General features: G+C 42.7%; 1 protein-coding gene across 2 annotated transcripts in view; it reads left to right on the forward strand.

The window, feature by feature from the left end:
- Positions 1 to 17,977, forward strand: part of LOC139753389 (uncharacterized) — a 139,697-nt gene that overhangs the window by 16,150 nt on the left and 105,570 nt on the right. For both annotated transcript variants that reach the window (XM_071669827.1, XM_071669828.1), the window contains exon 3: positions 755 to 863. In XM_071669827.1, coding sequence (XP_071525928.1) covers positions 755 to 863 — 109 coding nt within the window. The remainder of the gene's footprint in view (positions 1 to 754; positions 864 to 17,977) is intronic.

Genomic DNA, 17,977 nt, shown 5'->3' on the forward strand with positions numbered 1-17,977 from the left:
GGAAGGTTTGTGAGTCCTGGTCATGGAAAAGGGGATCTGGTTTTGGTGTATTATACATTACACCAAGAGAGTGGATGTAAGTGAATGAAGCCATTTCTTTGTCAGTTCCTAGTGCTGCCTTGGTAATGAGTGAAATGGTGAACATGTATGGAAGATAGAAAGATACTGAGATATCAAAAGATATGACCAGAGCTATCGATTACCTCTGAGAGAATTCACCTCCAAGATCAGATGGAATCTCAGTCATCTTCAAGAAGGGAAAGACAGCAATAGCAAAACCAGTAATGTTATATATGAAGCAGAGTGAGTGAAAGCAAAATTGCACAGTCACTGACTTAATAACATATGTACCACTAATACACACAGAGGATCCAAGCTAATACCAGAGCAGTACAAGCAAGTTAGCGTGACTTCACATGTAACAAATGTCTTTGAAAGTATGATTAAAAAAAAATGCTATTTTCTCTGATTTATAAAATACCGTAAAGAGTTTAAGTTGCCATAACTGAAATAATCCTCTAGTACAGGACGTATGCTTGTGATTCGAATTGGTTACAGAACTAAGGAGTATACGTGTCAACTGCAGTGGGTCCTACAGCTTTAGTAAATTATTGAAAGTCAGTAAGGTGATACAGAAAGTCTTCTGTGCAGTTTTTTCATTTATTATATTCCCTTGCAGCATGACCATTAGTATTTTCCAACCTAAGTGGCTTTTTGTAGTTTTATATTGTATTTTTGTCTGTTTGCTTTGCAGTTGTGAGTGATCTAGGTTGTGAAATACCAGTACCAGAAGGCTGGTCGAGAGTGGTAACTCAGCGTACCAATGGAGCCTCAGCTGGCAAGTTCGATGTCTATTATTTCAGGTAAATATTTCTGATATTGGTTTTTTATTCTATTTCATGAATGTGGTTGAAGTGTTTAACATGAACTGATTCCAAACATTCTGTTTGGAGATGGGATCAGTTTTCCTGTATTATTCAAGAGATTCCAGCTTTTTTTTTTCCATACATTCAGCTTTTTTTCTGTTGCAGAAATTTTCATTTTCTTTATATAGATTTAAAAGCCATTGCCCAGCTTAACTACATCTCTTCCTATTTGCCTTTTATACTTGATTGCTATTTCCTGTGTTCACAAGGTAACGCCAAGAACAGACTAAGAAGGCCATATTTGTTCACGTCCACTTTCTAGCAGTGATGTGTTTTGCATTGAAACCATAGCTCCCTATCCAAAACCAAGCCCCACAGACTTTTCCATGGTTTACCCTGGATGCTACACATACTCAGTTCAGTTATTGACAGCAGATCAATCCCTGTGTACCACACTGTTCCCATTCACCTTATCCCTTGCACACCTTTCACCTTCCTGCATGTTCAGGCCCCGATTGCTCAAAATCTTCCTTCCATCTCCAATTTTGCCTCTCTTTTCCTTTTTCCTTGCACTTCTGACATGTAATCCTCTTTGTCAACCTATTCTTGCTCATGTTATCTATGTCTAATTATATCTCTCTGAAACCCATTTCCTCTGGGAACTCCCTGAAAAGAATGGCCACAGTAAGAGTTTCCAGAACTGTTGAATTCTGTACTGTTTACTGGTTTACATATTCCAACCGTAGATACGCATATTTTGTGTAGCAGCGATGTGCTCCTTAATTTTATTGTATAGAAAATATTTTTGTGACAGTTGATAATGTGACTTGTGGGTATGATTGGTAGGCATGGTGTACCCAGTCTTTTCAATAAAGATGATGAACAGCTTGTGGAGTTGCGCACAGAAAGAGGACTGGTGATTGGAAATACCTGGTTCAAGAAGAGGGACTTGCATGAGTATGTGTGGGGAGTAGATGTGAAGAAAAGCAGGCATCATTGGATTAAGTACTATTAGATAGTTATTCTTCAAAGAGACTCTTGGATGTTAATGTGCTGAGAAGGGCCACTGGTAAGATGTTCAGTTATTACTTAGTGGAGGCAAGGGTGAGGGTTTGTGGAGGATTTAAGAAAAGAGTGAATGACGTGTGTAGGAACGGGGGTGGTGAAAGGCAGTAAGCTTGGAAAAGTAGCTTGTGTAAAGAGATTCTTGGAGAGATTGAGGGTTGAGTGGTAACAGGTGAGAGTGAATGAAGCTGGGGAAGTGGGTGAGGAATGGGAGGTGTTAGGGAAGCACTGCCTATGTGTGTGAGAGAAGCGTGTGGCATGCAGAAGGTGAGAGGTAGACAGGTAAGAAAGGGTAGCAGGTGGCAGGATGAGAAAGTTAATTTGTTAGTGAAAGAAAATGTAGAGGTGAAAGGGCATTACTTACAGGGAAGAAGAGATCAGATGTATAAGAGAAAGTGGCAGGAGGTAGAGAAGAGAGAGGGGCTGAAAAAGGGGGCAAATGAATATTCAGGTGATCAAGTATCAGCAGACTTCAGGAACAATCAGAAAATGTTTTGGGAGGAGAGTAATAATTTGTGAGAAATGAAAACAAATGGGACATTGGTGAAAATGGGGAAATGTTAACAGGTAGAAATGAGGTGAAGAGGATATGGAGTGAGTATTTTGAAGGATTGTTAAATATGTTTGATGATAGAGTGCCCGATATGTAATATTTTGGACATAGAGGTATGTAAAGTGAGAGGGTCATGGTAAGTGTTTTAGTGAAAAGAGAAGATGTGGTGAAAGCCTTGCATAAGAACAAGAGCTGAAAAGTAATTAAAGTGGATGGGATAGCAGTTGAATTTCTTGTTGCTGAGGATTAGTGGAATAGAGTAAACCCTCGATTTAACAGACTGATAGGGGGAAGGGGTGTCTTAATGCTGAAAGTCCATTAAACCCAATGTAATCTGTTTTTGTGCCACATTTAAGTTCACATGCTTTCTTTTAACTCCTCTATCACTGGAGGGTTTAGTGTGTGGTATGATAGTTAGGTGGTGGGCACCGGCAGCATGGGAATGCTTACCAGGCAGTTGTAGGCAGGAGATAGAGGTGATGCCACCCCTCTCATGTGAAAGGATACTTCTTTATAATAAAGTAAGGATGGACTACCTGCTTTCCTTGCACCTCTTACATGGTGCAGTGGGTAGCATTCAAACCTACGCATTAAAATCATAAGTTATTGCAAGCTTGCTCACCTTCTTTGGGAGATGGGGCACACTCAAGGAAATGCCTCAGAAGGGGTAACCAATCTAGGTAGCAAGGAGATGGAAACTTTCTACTAAAGATGGGGAATCATGGCCAGCACCTCCTCAGCCCACTTCCTGCAGTCCAGTGGATGCTCTGAAGCAACAGCAAAAGCAGCCAAATGGGTGTTCAGGGGCAACGCAGGTGTTGAAGGTAACCTGCACAACAGCAAATATCTCAACACCCCCCTGAGACGGGGATAAGTCACCTGCACAGCTGGCAGCAAGAAGACAGTTGCAAGATAGTGTCCCAGCACCCTGGCAACATTATGGGATATATTGGCCATGGAGAACTGCTTTATGAAACAGGGAGTGGGCCATAGCAGAGAGCCAAGCATATGATCTCATGCAGGGCGGCTGAGAAGGTGATGCCATTACGCTGCCCCAGCTGTCCTTGGGCACCCCCAGTCTACATACAGGATGTCACTTATAAGGTGTGGTACAGGTCAGGCGTGGTAGTGGAGGTTTACCTGCATAGACAATACTTAGTGAAGCTGGATGGCAGTGGCCGCCTACCTTTGCGAAACTGACATTGCCTACACCCCCGGGTTTCACCGAACCCCATGACACCTGTGGGTCAAGGGGAGTACCTACCAGTGGCGGCTTCACCCACAGTTGTGATGACACCCAGCCTCAGGCAGCGACACCCTCATCGTATGAGACACTGCCCCGCAAACTTGCATGATTTTGTTTGTGGTGGCTCCTATGAAGAGTGAACACACTACTTTGTTATGTCATTTTTGTTCTGCTCACATGTAAAGGAAATGTATTGTTACTGAGTGGTGATTTGTTTGTATATTTTCCTTATGTCTTGTCAAATTTTAATTTTATTCTTTTTTATTGTTCTTGTTTTCAGTTTTTTGGTTTTGTTGAAACCAGATGTCTCATTTACTTACCAAAATCTCATGAGGGGTGATAGGGTTTAGTGTGTGGTAGGATAATTGGACGGCGGGCATCTGGCAGTGTGGGAATGCTTGCTAGGCAGTTTGAGGCAGGAGTTAGACTGAGATGAAGGTGATGCCACCCCTCTCCTGATACTTCTTTATGATAAAGTGAGGATGGACTACTTGCTTTCATTGCACCTCTCACACTCACTTGATGCCATTTTGAAATATAAGGATTGCAAAATTATTATTATTATTAGTAGTAGTATTTATTTATATTTATTTATTTATTTATTATACTTTGTTGCTGTCTCCCGCATTAGCGAAGTAGTGCAAGGAAACAGAAGAAAGAACAGCCCAACCCACCCACATACACATGTATATACATACACGTCCACACACACACATATACATATCTAAACATCTAACGTATTTATTTGCTTTGTCGCTGTCTCCCGCATTTGCGAGGTAGCACAAGGAAACAGATGAAAGAAATGGCCCAACTCACCCCCATACACATGTATATACATACTCGTCCACACATGCAAATATACATACCCATACATCTCAATGTACACATATATATATATACACACACAGACACCTACATATATACACATGCACACAATTCACACTGTCTGCCTTTATTCATTCCCATCGCCACCTCGCCACACATGAATAACATCCGCCTCCCCCCTCATGTGTGCAAGGTAACGCCAGGAAAAGATAACAAAGGCCCCATTCGTTCACACTCAGTCTCTAGCTGTCGTGCAATAATGCCCGAAACCACAGCTCCCTTTCCACATCCAGGCCCCACAGAACTTTCCATGGTTTACCCCAGATGCTTCACATGCCCTGGTTCAATCCATTGACAACACGTCGACCCCAGTATACCACATCGATCCAATTCACTCTATTCCTTGCCCGCCTTTCACCCTCCTGCATGTTCAGGCCCCAATCACTCAAAATCTTTTTCACTCCATCTTTCCACCTCCAATTTGGTCTCCCACTTCTCCTCGTTCCCTCCACCTCCGACACGTATATCCTCTTGGTCAGTCTTTCCTTACTCATTCTCTCCATGTGCCCAAACCATTTCAAAACACCCTCTTCTGCTCTCTCAACCACGCTCTTTTTATTTCCACACATCTCTCTTACCCTTACATTACTTACTCGATCAAACCACCTCACACCACATATTGTCCTCAAACATCTCATTTCCAGCACATCCACCCTCCTGCGCACAACTCTATCCATAGCCCACGCCTCGCAACCATACAACATTGTTGGAACCACTATTCCTTCAAACATAGCCATTTTTGCTTTCTGAGATAATGTTCTTGACTTCCACACATTCTTCAAGGCTCCCAGGATTTTCACCCCCTCCCCCACCCTATGATTCACTTCCACTTCCATGGTTCCATCCACTGCCAGACCCACTCCCAGATATGTAAAACACTTTACTTCCTCCAGTCTTTCTCCATTCAAACTTACCTCCCAATTGACTTGACCCTCAACCCTACTGTACCTAATAACCTTGCTCTTATTCACATTTACTCTTAACTTTCTTCTTTCACACACTTTACCAAACTCAGTCACCAGCTTCTGCAGTTTCTCACATGAATCAGCCACCAGTGCTGTATCATCAGTGATCAACAACTGACTCACTTCCCAAGCTCTCTTATCCCCAACAGACTTCATACTTGCCCCTCTTTCCAAAACTCTTGCATTCACCTCCCTAATAACCCCATCCATAAACAAATTAAACAACCATGGAGACATCACACACCCCTGCTGCAAACCTACATTCACTCATTCACTACATTCATCTCAACGTATACATATATATACACACACTCAGACATATACAGATATACACATATACATAATTCATACTGTCTGCCCTTATTCATTCCCGTCGCCACCCCGCCACACATGAAATATCAGCCCCCTCCCCCACATGTTTGCGAGGTAGTGCTAGGAAAAGACAACCGAGGCCACATTCGTTCACACTCACTCTTTAGCTGTCATGTATAATGCACCGAAACCACAGCTCCCTTTCCACATCCAGGCCCCACAAACTTTCCATGGTTTACCCAAGGCGCTTCACGTGCCCTGGTTCAATCCATTGACAGCACGTTGACCCCGGTATACCACATCGTTCCAGTTCACTCCATTCCTTGCACGCCTTTCACCCTCCTGCATGTTCAGACCCCAATCACTCAAAATCTTTTTCACTCCATCTTTCCACCTCCAATTTGGTCTCCCCCTTCTCCTCATTCCCTCCACCTCTGACACATATATCTTCTTTGTCAATTTTGCTCACTCATTCTCCCCATGTGACCAAACCATTTCAAAACACCCTCTTCTGCTCCCTCAACCACACTCTTTTTACCACCAAGCATCTCTCTTACCCTTTCATTACTTACTAGATCAAACCACCTCACACCACATATTGTCCTCAAACATCTCATTTCCAACACATCCACCCTCCTCCGCACTACCACAACTCTATCTATAGCCCACGTCTCGCAACCATATAATATTGTTGGAACTACTATTCCTTCAAACATACCCATTTTTGCTTTCCAATATAACATTCTTGACTTCCACACATTTTTCAACACTCCCAGAACTTTCGCCCCCTCCCCCACCCTATGATTCACTTCTGCTTCCATGGTTCAATCTCCTGCTAAATCCACTCCCAGATATCTAAAACACTCCACTTCTTCCAGTTTTTCTCCATTCAAACTTACCTCCCAATTAACTTGTCCCTCACCCCTTCTGTACCTAATAACCTTGCTCTTATTCATATTTACTCTTAACTTTCTTCTTTTACACGCTTTACCAAACTCAGTCACCAGCTTGTGCAGTTTCTCTCCTGAATCAGCCACCAGCACTGTATCATTAGTGAACAACAACTGACTCACTTCCCAAGCTCTCTCATCCACAACAGACCGCATACTTGCCCCTCTTTCCAAAACTCTTGTGTTCACCTCCCTAGCAACCCCATCCATAAACAAATTAAACAACCATGGAGACATCACACACCCCTGCCACAAACCTACATTCACTGAGAACCAATCACTTTCCTCTCTTCCTACACGTACACATGCCTTATATCCTTGGTAAAAACTTTTCACTGCTAAAAACTTGCCTCCCACACCATATATTCTTAATACTTTCTACAGAGCATCTCTATCAACTCTATCATATTCCTTCTCCAGATCTATATTTTTTTTTTTTTTTTTTTTTGTCGCTGTCTCCCGCGTTTGCGAGGTAGCGCAAGGAAACAGACACATATACGCATGTATATACATACGTCCACACACGCAAATATACATACCTACACGGCTTTCCATGGTTTACCCCAGACGCTTCACATGCCTTGATTCAATCCACTGACAGCACGTCAACCCCGGTATACCACATCGCTCCAATTCACTCTATTCCTTGCCCTCCTTTCACCCTCCTGCATGTTCAGGCCCTGATCACACAAAATCTTTTTCACTCCATCTTTCCACCTCCAATTTGGTCTCCCTCTTCTCCTCGTTCCCTCCACCTCCGACACATATATCCTCTTGGTCAATCTTTCCTCACTCATTCTCTCCATGTGACCAAACCATTTCAAAACACCCTCTTCTGCTCTCTCAACCACGCTCTTTTTATTTCCACACATCTCCAGCACATCCATCCTCCTGCGCACAACTCTATCCATAGTCCACGCCTCACAACCATACAACATTGTTGGAACCACTATTCCTTCAAACATACCCATTTTTGCTTTCCGAGATAATGTTCTCTACTTCCACACATTCTTCAAGGCTCCCAGAATTTTCGCCCCCTCCCCCACCCTATGATCCACTTCCGCTTCCATGTTTCCATCTGCTGCCAGATCCACTCCCAGATATCTAAAACACTTCACTTCCTCCAGTTTTTCTCCATTCAAACTCACCTCCCAATTGGCTTGACCCTCAACCCTACTGTACCTAATAATCTTACTCTTATTCACATTTACTCTTAACTTTCTTCTTTCACACACTTTACCAAACTCATTCACCAGCTTCTGCAGTTTCTCACATGAATCAGCCACCAGCGCTGTGTCATCAGCGAACAACAACTGACTCACTTCCCAAGCTCTCTCATCCCCAACAGACTTCATACTTGCCCCTCTTTCCAAAACTCTTGCATTCACCTCCCTAACAACCCCATCCATAAACAAATTAAACAACCATGGAGACATCACACACCCCTGCCGCAAACCTACATTCACTGAGAACCAATCACTTTCCTCTCTTCCTACACGTACACATGCCTTACATCCTCGATAAAAACTTTTCACTGCTTCTAACAACTTGCCTCCCACACCATATATTCTTAATACCTTCCACAGAGCATCTCTATCAGCTCTATCATATGCCTTCTCCAGATCCATAAATGCTACATACAAATCCATTTGCTTTTCTAAGTATTTCTCACATACATTCTTCAAAGCAAACACCTGATCCACACATCCTCTACCACTTCTGAAACCACACTGCTCTTCCCCAATCTGATGCTCTGTACATGCCTTCACCCTCTCAATCAATACCCTCCCATATAATTTGCCAGGAATACTCAACAAACTTATACCTCTGTAATTTGAGCACTCACTCTTATCCCCTTTGCCTTTGTACAATGGCACTATGCACGCATTCCGCCAATCCTCAGGCACCTCACCATGAGTCATACATACATTAAATAACCTTATCAACCAGTCAACAATACAGTCACCCCCTTTTTTAATAAATTCCACTGCAATACCATCCAAACCTGCTGCCTTGCCGGCTTTCATCTTCCGCAAAGCTTTTACTACCTCTTCTCTGTTTACCAAATAATTTTCCCTAACCCTCGCACTTTGCACACCACCTCGACCAAAACACCCTATATCTGCCACTCTATCATCAAACACATTCAACAAACCTTCAAAATACTCACTCCGTCTCCTTCTCACATCACCACTACTTGTTATCACCTCCCCATTTGCGCCCTTCACTGAAGTTCCCATTTGCTCCTTTGTCTTACGCACTTTATTTACCTCCTTCCAGAACATCTTTTTATTCTCCCTAAAATTTAATGATACTCTCTCACCCCAACTCTCATTTGCCTTTTTTTTCACCTCTTGCACCTTTCTCTTGACCTCCTGTCTCTTTCTTTTATACGTCTCCCACTCAGTTTCATTTTTTCCCTGCAAAAATCGTCCAAATGCCTCTCACTTCTCTTTCACTAATACTCTTACTTTTTCATCCCACCACTCACTACCCTTTCTAATCAACCCACCTCCCACTCTTCTCATGCCACAAGCATCTTTTGCGCAATCCATCACTGATTCCCTAAATACATACAAATCCCTTTGCTTTTCTAAGTATTTCTCACACACATTCTTCAAAGTTGATAGAGATGCTCTGTGGAAGGTATTAAGAATATATGGTGTGGGAGGCAAGTTGTTAGAAGCAGTGAAAAGTTTTTATCGAGGATGTAAGGCATGTGTACGTGTAGGAAGAGAGGAAAGTGATTGGTTCTCAGTGAATGTAGGTTTGCGGCAGGGGTGTGTGATGTCTCCATGGTTGTTTAATTTGTTTATGGATGGGGTTGTTAGGGAGGTGAATGCAAGAGTTTTGGAAAGAGGGGCAAGTATGAAGTCTGTTGGGGATGAGAGAGCTTGGGAAGTGAGTCAGTTGTTGTTCGCTGATGATACAGCGCTGGTGGCTGATTCATGTGAGAAACTGCAGAAGCTGGTGACTGAGTTTGGTAAAGTGTGTGAAAGAAGAAAGTTAAGAGTAAATGTGAATAAGAGCAAGGTTATTAGGTACAGTAGGGTTGAGGGTCAAGTCAATTGGGAGGTGAGTTTGAATGGAGAAAAACTGGAGGAAGTGAAGTGTTTTAGATATCTGGGAGTGGATCTGGCAGCGGATGGAACCATGGAAGCGGAAGTGGATCATAGGGTGGGGGAGGGGGCGAAAATTCTGGGAGCCTTGAAGAATGTGTGGAAGTCGAGAACATTATCTCGGAAAGCAAAAATGGGTATGTTTGAAGGAATAGTGGTTCCAACAATGTTGTATGGTTGCGAGGCGTGGACTATGGATAGAGTTGTGCGCAGGAGGATGGATGTGCTGGAAATGAGATGTTTGAGGACAATGTGTGGTGTGAGGTGGTTTGATCGAGTAAGTAACGTAAGGGTAAGAGAGATGTGTGGAAATAAAAAGAGTGTGATTGAGAGAGCAGAAGAGGGTGTTTTGAAATGGTTTGGGCACATGGAGAGAATGAGTGAGGAAAGATTGACCAAGAGGATATATGTGTCGGAGGTGGAGGGAACGAGGAGAAGAGGGAGAGCAAATTGGAGGTGGAAAGATGGAGTGAAAAAGATTTTGTGTGATCGGGGCCTGAACATGCAGGAGGGTGAAAGGAGGGCAAGGAATAGAGTGAATTGGAGCGATGTGGTATACCGGGGTTGACGTGCTGTCAGTGGATTGAATCGGGGCATGTGAAGCGTCTGGGGTAAACCATGGAAAGCCGTGTAGGTATGTATATTTGCGTGTGTGGACGTATGTATATACATGTGTATGGGGGTGGGTTGGGCCATTTCTTTCGTCTGTTTCCTTGCGCTACCTCGCAAACGTGGGAGACAGCGACAAAGCAAAAAAAAAAAAAAAAAAAAAAAAAAAAAAAAAATCAGAGTAAACACCTGATCCACACATCCTCAACCACTTCTGATTTCACACTGCTCTTCCCCAATCTGATGCTCTGTACATGCCTTCACCCTCTCAATCAACACCCTCCGATATAATTTCCCAGGAATACTCAACAAACTAATTTGAGCACTCACTTTTATCCCCTTTGTAGTATTTATATTTTTTATTATACTTTGTTGCTGTCTCCCGCATTAGCAAGGTAGCGCAAGGAAACAGATAAAAGAATGCCCAACCCACCCACATACACATGTATATGCATACAAGTCCACACACGCACATATACATACCTGTACATTTCAACATATACATATATATGCATACACAGACATGTGAATATATGCACTTGTACATAATTCATACTAGCTGCCTTTATTCATTCCCGTCGCTACACTGCCATGCATGAAATGATACCCCCTCCCCCGCACATGTGCAAGGTAGTGCTAGGAAAAGACAACAAAGGCCACATTCGTTCACACTTAGTCTCTAGCTGTCATGTGTAATGCACTGAAATCACAGCTCCCTTTCCACATCCAAGCCCCACAAAACTTTCCATGGTTTACCCCAGATGCTTCACATTCCTAGGTTCAATCCATTGACAGCACGTTAATCCCGATATACCACATCGTTCCAATTCACTCTATTCCTTGCACACCTTTCACCCTCCTGCATGTTCAAGCCCCGATCACTCAAAATCTTTTTCACTCCATCCTTCCACCTCCAATTTGGTCTCCCACTTCTCATTCCCTCCACCTCTGACACATGTATCCTCTTTGTCAATCTTTCCTCAATCATTCTCTCCTTGTGACCAAACCATTTCAACACACCCTCTTCTGCTCTCTCAACCACACTCTTTTTATTACCACACATCTCTCTTACCCTTTCATTACTTACTTGATCAAACCACCTCACACCACATATTGTCCTCAAACATCTCATTTCCAACACATCCACCCTCCTCTGAACAACTCTATCTATAGCCCATGCCTCACAACCATATAACATTGTTGGAACCACTATTCCTTCAAACATACCCATTTTTGCTTTCCGAGATAATGTTCTCGCCTTCCACACATTTTTCAACACTCCCAAAACTTTCGCCCCCTCCCCCACCCTGTGGTTCACTTCTGCTTCCATGGTTCCATCTGCTGCTAAATCCACTCCCGGATATCTAAAACACTTCACTTCTTCCAGTTTTTCTCCATTCAAACTTACCTCCCAATTAACTTGTCCCTCACCCCTTCTGTACCTAATAACCTTGCTCTTATTCATATTTACTCTCAGCTTTCTTCTTTCACAAACTTTACCAAACTCAGCCACCAGCTTGTGCAGTTTCTCACCCGAATCAGCCACCAGCGCTGTATCATTAGCGAACAAACTGACTCACTTTCCAAGCTCTCTCATCCACAACAGACCGCATACTTGCCCCTCTTTCCAAAACTCTTGCGTTCACCTCACTAGCAACCCCAACCATAAACAAATTGAACAACCATGGAGACATCACACACCCCTGCCGCAAACCTACATTCACTGAGAACCAATCACTTTCCTCTCTTCCTACTCCTACACATGCTTTACATCCTCGATAAAAACTTTTCACTGCTTCTAGCAACTTGCCTTTCACACAATATACTCTTAATACCTTCCACAGAGCATCTCTATCAACTCTATCATATTCCTTCTCCAGATCCATAAATGCTACATACAAATCCATTTGTTTTCCTAAGTATTTCTCACATTCTCCATATAAAATACCTGATCTACACATCCTCTTCCACTTCTGAAACCACACTGCTCTTGCCCAGTCTGATGCTCTGTACATGCCTTCACCCTCTCAGTCAATACCCTACCGTACAATTTCCCAGGAATACTCAACAAACTTATATCTCTGTAATTTGAACACTCACCTTTATCCCCTTTGCCTTTGTACAGTGGCACCATACATGCTTTCTGCCAATCCTCAGGCACTTCACCATGACCCATATGTACTTTGAATAACATTACCAACCAGTCAACTACACAGTCACCCCTTTTTTAATAAATTCCATTTCAATAATATCCAATCCCGCCGCCTTGCCGGCTTTCATATTCCGCAAAGCTTTCACTACCTCTTCTCTGTTTACCAAACCATTCTCGCTTACCCTCTCACTTTGCACACTACCTTGACCAAAACACCCTATATCTGTCACTCTATCATCTAAGACATTCAACAAACCTTCAAAATACTCCCTCCATCTCCTTCTCACTTCACCACTACTTGTTATTACCTCCCCATTAGCCCCCTTCACCGATGTTCCCATTTATTCTCTTGTCTTACGATCTTTATTTACCTCCTTCCAAAACATCTTTCTATTCTCCCTAAAATTTAATGATACTCTCTCACCCCAACTTTCATTTGCCCTCTTTTTCTTCTATTGCACCTTTCTGTTGACCTCCTGCCTCTTTCTTTTATACATCTCCCATCTAGCTGGGGGCTAGAAACCTTCCCATCCTTGTATTTTAACTTTCTAAAAGGGGAAACAGAAGTTATGCAGGGAGTGCTAATCCTTCTCAAAGGCTCAGATTGGAGTATGTTTGAGGAAAGGAACCTGGATGTTTTGGCTCTGAGTGAAAAGAAGCTCAAGGGTAAAGGGCAAGAGTGGTTTGGGAATGTTTTGGGAGTACAGTCAGGGGTTGGTGAGAGGACAAGAGCAAAGAAAGGAGTAGCACTACTCCTGAAACAGGAGTTGTGGGAGTATGTGATAGAGTGTAAGAAAGGAAACTTTAGATTGATATGGGTAAAACTGAAAGTGGATGGAGAGAGGTGGGTGATTATTGGTGCCTATGCACCTGATCATGAGAAGAAAGATCATGAGAGGCAAGTGTTTTGGGAGCAGCTGAGTGAGTGTGCTAGCAGTTTTGATGCATGAGACCGGGTTATAGTGATGGGTGATTTGAATGAAAAGATGAGTAATGTGGCAGTTGAGGGAATAATTGGTATACATTGGGTGTTCAATGTTGTAAATGGAAATGATGAAGAGCTTGCAGGTTTGTGTGCTGAAAAAGGACTGGTGATTGGGAATACCTGGTTTAAAAAGAATGATATACTTAAGTATACCTATGTAAGTAGGAGAGATGGCCAGAGAGCATCATTGGATTATGTGTTAATTGATAAGCACGTAAAGAGACTTTTGGATGTTAATGTGCTGAGAGGTGCAACTGGAGGGATGTCTGATCATTATCTTGTGGAGACGAAGGTGAAGATTTGTAGAGGTTTTCAGAAAAGAAGAGAGAATGTTGGGGTGAAGAGAGTGGTGAGAGTAAGTGAGCTTGGGAAGGAAACTTGTGTGAGGAAGTACCAGGAGAGACTGAGTGCAGAATGGAAAAAGTTGAGGGCAAATTACACAAGGGGAGTGGGGGAGGAATGGGATGTATTTAGGGAAGCAGTGATAGCTTGAGCAAAAGTTATGCTTGTGGCATGAGAAGCATGGGAGGTGGGCAGATTAGAAAGGGGTGAAGAAGTAAGATTATTAGTGAAAGAGAAGAGAGAGGCATTTGGATGATTTTACTCGGGAATAGTGCAAATTATTAGTAGTATTATCATTATTATTCTTGACCACTGTTTCCCGCATTAGCGAGGTGGCACCAGGAAACAGACAGAGAACAACTCATCCCTCATATACACACACACACACACACACACATATATATATATCTATTATACTTAACTACCATTCCTGCATTAGCAAGGTAGCGCAAGGAAACTGATGAGGAATGGCCCAACCCACCCATATACACATGTACGTAAACGCCCACACACACACATATGCATTTCACCGTATACATATATACATATATATTTTTTTTATACTATTTGCCATTTTCCGCATTAGCGAGGTAGCACTAAGAACAGAGGACAGAGCCTTTGAGGGAATATCCTCACTTGGCTTCCTTCTCTGCACCCCTTTTGGAAAATTAAAAAAGAACAAGAGGGAAGGATTTCCAGCCCCCCCCGCTCCCTCCTCTTTTAGTTGCCTTCTACAACATGCAGGGAAAACGTGGGAAGTATTCTTTTCTTCCCTATCCCCAGGATGATACATATACATACACAGACATATCCATATAAATACATGTACATATTCATGCTTGCTGCCTTCATCCATTCCCGTCACCTCCTAGCCACACATGAAATAGCACTTCACTTCCTCCAATTTTTCTCCTTTCAAACTTACATCCCAACTCTCTAGTCCCTAAACCTTGCTGAACCTAATAACCTTGCTCTTATTCACATTTACACTTTTCCAGTCTCAGTCACCAACTTCTGCAGTTTCGCACTCAAATCAGCCACCAGTGCTATATCATCAGTGAACAACAAATGAGTCACTTCCCATGCCCTCTCATCACCAACAGATTGCATACTCACCCCTCTCTCAAAAACTCTTGCATTTACCTCCCTAACCACCCCATCCATATACATATTAAACAACCAAGGTGACATTACACACCCCTGCCACAGATCAACATTCACTAGGAACCAGTCTTCCTACTAGCACTTATGCATTACATCCTTGATAAAAACTTTTCACTGCTTCTTGCAGCTTACCTCCCACACCATATACTCTTAAGACCTTCTATAAAGTATCTTTATCAGCCCTATCTTATGCTTTCTCCAGATCCATAAGTGCCACATACAAATCCATCTGTTTTTCTAAATATTTCTCACACATTCTTCAAAGCAAACACCTGATTCCCACATCCTCTAACACCTCTGAAACCACACTGCTCCCCAATCTGATGCTCTGTACATTGGAAAATTATTTGATAAAGTCACAATTCTGAAATAACAGAAATATTTTGTATACAACCTGACCACACGATAGCTTGAGGCAGACTCAGACCGAAAAAAAGCAAGCTTACCCCACACTACCAAAAGCAAGTGCGATATGAAATGCACATGTTGCAGCATTTGAGATTTTTTAATTTTTTGAATTATTATTTTTGAATTTTTTGAATTATTATCCCCTATCCCTGGGGATAGGGGATTAAGAATACTTCCCATGCATTCCTCATGTGTCATAGAAGGCGACTAAAGGGGACGGGAGCGGGGGGCCAGAAACCCTCCCCTCCTTGTATTTTAACTTTCTAAAAGGGGAAACAGAAGAAGGAGTCACGCTAGGAGTGCTCATCCTCCTCGAAGGCTCAGATTGGGGTGTCTAAATGTGTGTGGATGTAACCAAGATGAGAAAAAAGGAGAGATAGGTAGTATGTTTGAGGAAAGGAACCTGGATGTTTTGGCTCTGAGTGAAACGAAGCTAAAGGGTAAAGGGGAAGAGTGGTTTGGGAATGTCGTGGGAGTAAAGTCAGGGGTTAGTGAGAGGACAAGAGCAAGGGAAGGAGTAGCACTACTCCCGAATCAGGAGTTGTGGGAGTATGTGATAGAGTGTAAGAAAGTAAATTCTAGATTGATATGGGTAAAACTGAAAGGAGAGAGATGGGTGATTATTGGTGCATATGCACCTGGGCATGAGAAGAAAGATCATGAGAGGCAAGTGTTTTGGGAGCAGCTGAATGAGTGTGTTAGTGGTTTTGATGCACAAGACCGGGTTATAGTGATGGGTGTTTTGAATGCAAAGGTGAGTAATGTGGCAGTTGAGGGAATGATTGGTATACATGGAGTGTTCAGTGTTGTAAATGGAAATGGTGAAGAGCTTGTAGATTTATGTGCTGAAAAAGGACTGGTGATTGGGAATGCCTGGTTTAAAAAGCGAGATATACATAAGTATACGTATGTAAGTAGGAGAGATGGCCAGAGAGTGTTATTGGATTACGTGTTAATTGATAGGCGCACAAAAGAGAGACTTTTGGATGTTAATGTGCTGAGAGGTGCAACTGGAGGGATGTCTGATCATTATCTTGTGGAAGCAAAGGTGAAGGTTTGTGGGGGTTTTCAGAAAAGAAGAGAGAATGTTAGGGTGAAGAGAGTGGTGAGAGTAAGTGAGCTTGGGAAGGAGACTTGTGTGAGGAAGTACCAGGAGAGACTGAGTACAGAATGGAAAAAGGTGAGAACAAAGGAGGTAAGGGGAGTGGGGGAGGAATGGGATGTATTTAGGGAAGCAGTGATGGATTGCGCAAAAGATGCTTGTGGCATGAGAAGCGTGGGAGGTGGGTTGATTAGAAAAGGTAGTGAGTGGTGGGATGAAGAAGTAAGATTATTAGTGAAAGAGAAGAGAGAGGCATTTGAATGATTTTTGCAGGGGAAAAATGCAGATGAGTGGGAGAGTTATAAAAGAAAGAGGCAGGAGGCCAAGAGAAAGGTGCAAGAGGTGAAAAAGAGGGCGAATGAGAGTTGCGGTGAGAGAGTATCATTAAATTTCAGGGAGAATAAAAAGATGTTTTGGAAGGAGGTAAATAAAGTGCGTAAGACAAGGGAGCAAATGGGAACTTCAGTGAAGGGCGCAAATGGGGAGGTGATAACAAGTAGTGGTGATGTGAGAAGGAGATGGAGTGAGTATTTTGAAGGTTTGTTGAATGTGTTTGATGATAGAGTGGCAGATGTGGGGTGTCTTGGTCGAGGTGGTGTGCAAAGTGAGAGGGTTAGGGAAAATGTTTTGGTAAAGAGAGAAGAGGTAGTAAAACTTTACGGAAGATGAAAGCCGGCAAAGCAGCAGGTTTGGATGGCATTGCAGTGGAATTTATTAAAAAATGGGGTGACTGTATTGTTGACTGGTTGGTAAGGTTATTTAACGTATGTATGATTCATGGTGAGGTGCCTGAGGATTGGCAGAATGCTTGCATAGTGCCATTGTACAAAGGCAAAGGGGATAAGAGTGAGTGCTCAAATTACAGAGGTATAAGTTTGTTGAGTATTCCTGGTAAATTATATGGGAGGGTATTGATTGAGAGGGTGAAGGCTTGTACAGAGTATCAGATTGGGGAAGAGCAGTGTGGTTTCAGAAGTGGTAGAGGATGTGTGGATCAGGTGTTTGCTTTGAAGATTGTATGCGAGAAATACTTAGAAAAACAAATGGATTTGTATGTAGCATTTATGGATCTGGAGAAGGCATATGATAGAGTTGATAGAGATGCTCTGTGGACGGTATTAAGAATATATGGTGTGGGAGGCAAGTTGTTAGAAGCAGTGAAAAGTTTTTATCGAGGATGTAAGGCTTGTGTACATGTAGGAAGAGAGGAAAGTGATTGGTTCTCAGTGAATGTAGGTTTGCGGCAAGGGTGTG

Source organism: Panulirus ornatus, chromosome 14, assembly GCF_036320965.1.
Source record: "Panulirus ornatus isolate Po-2019 chromosome 14, ASM3632096v1, whole genome shotgun sequence".
In the NCBI taxonomy this organism is placed as follows: Eukaryota; Metazoa; Arthropoda; class Malacostraca; order Decapoda; family Palinuridae; genus Panulirus; species Panulirus ornatus.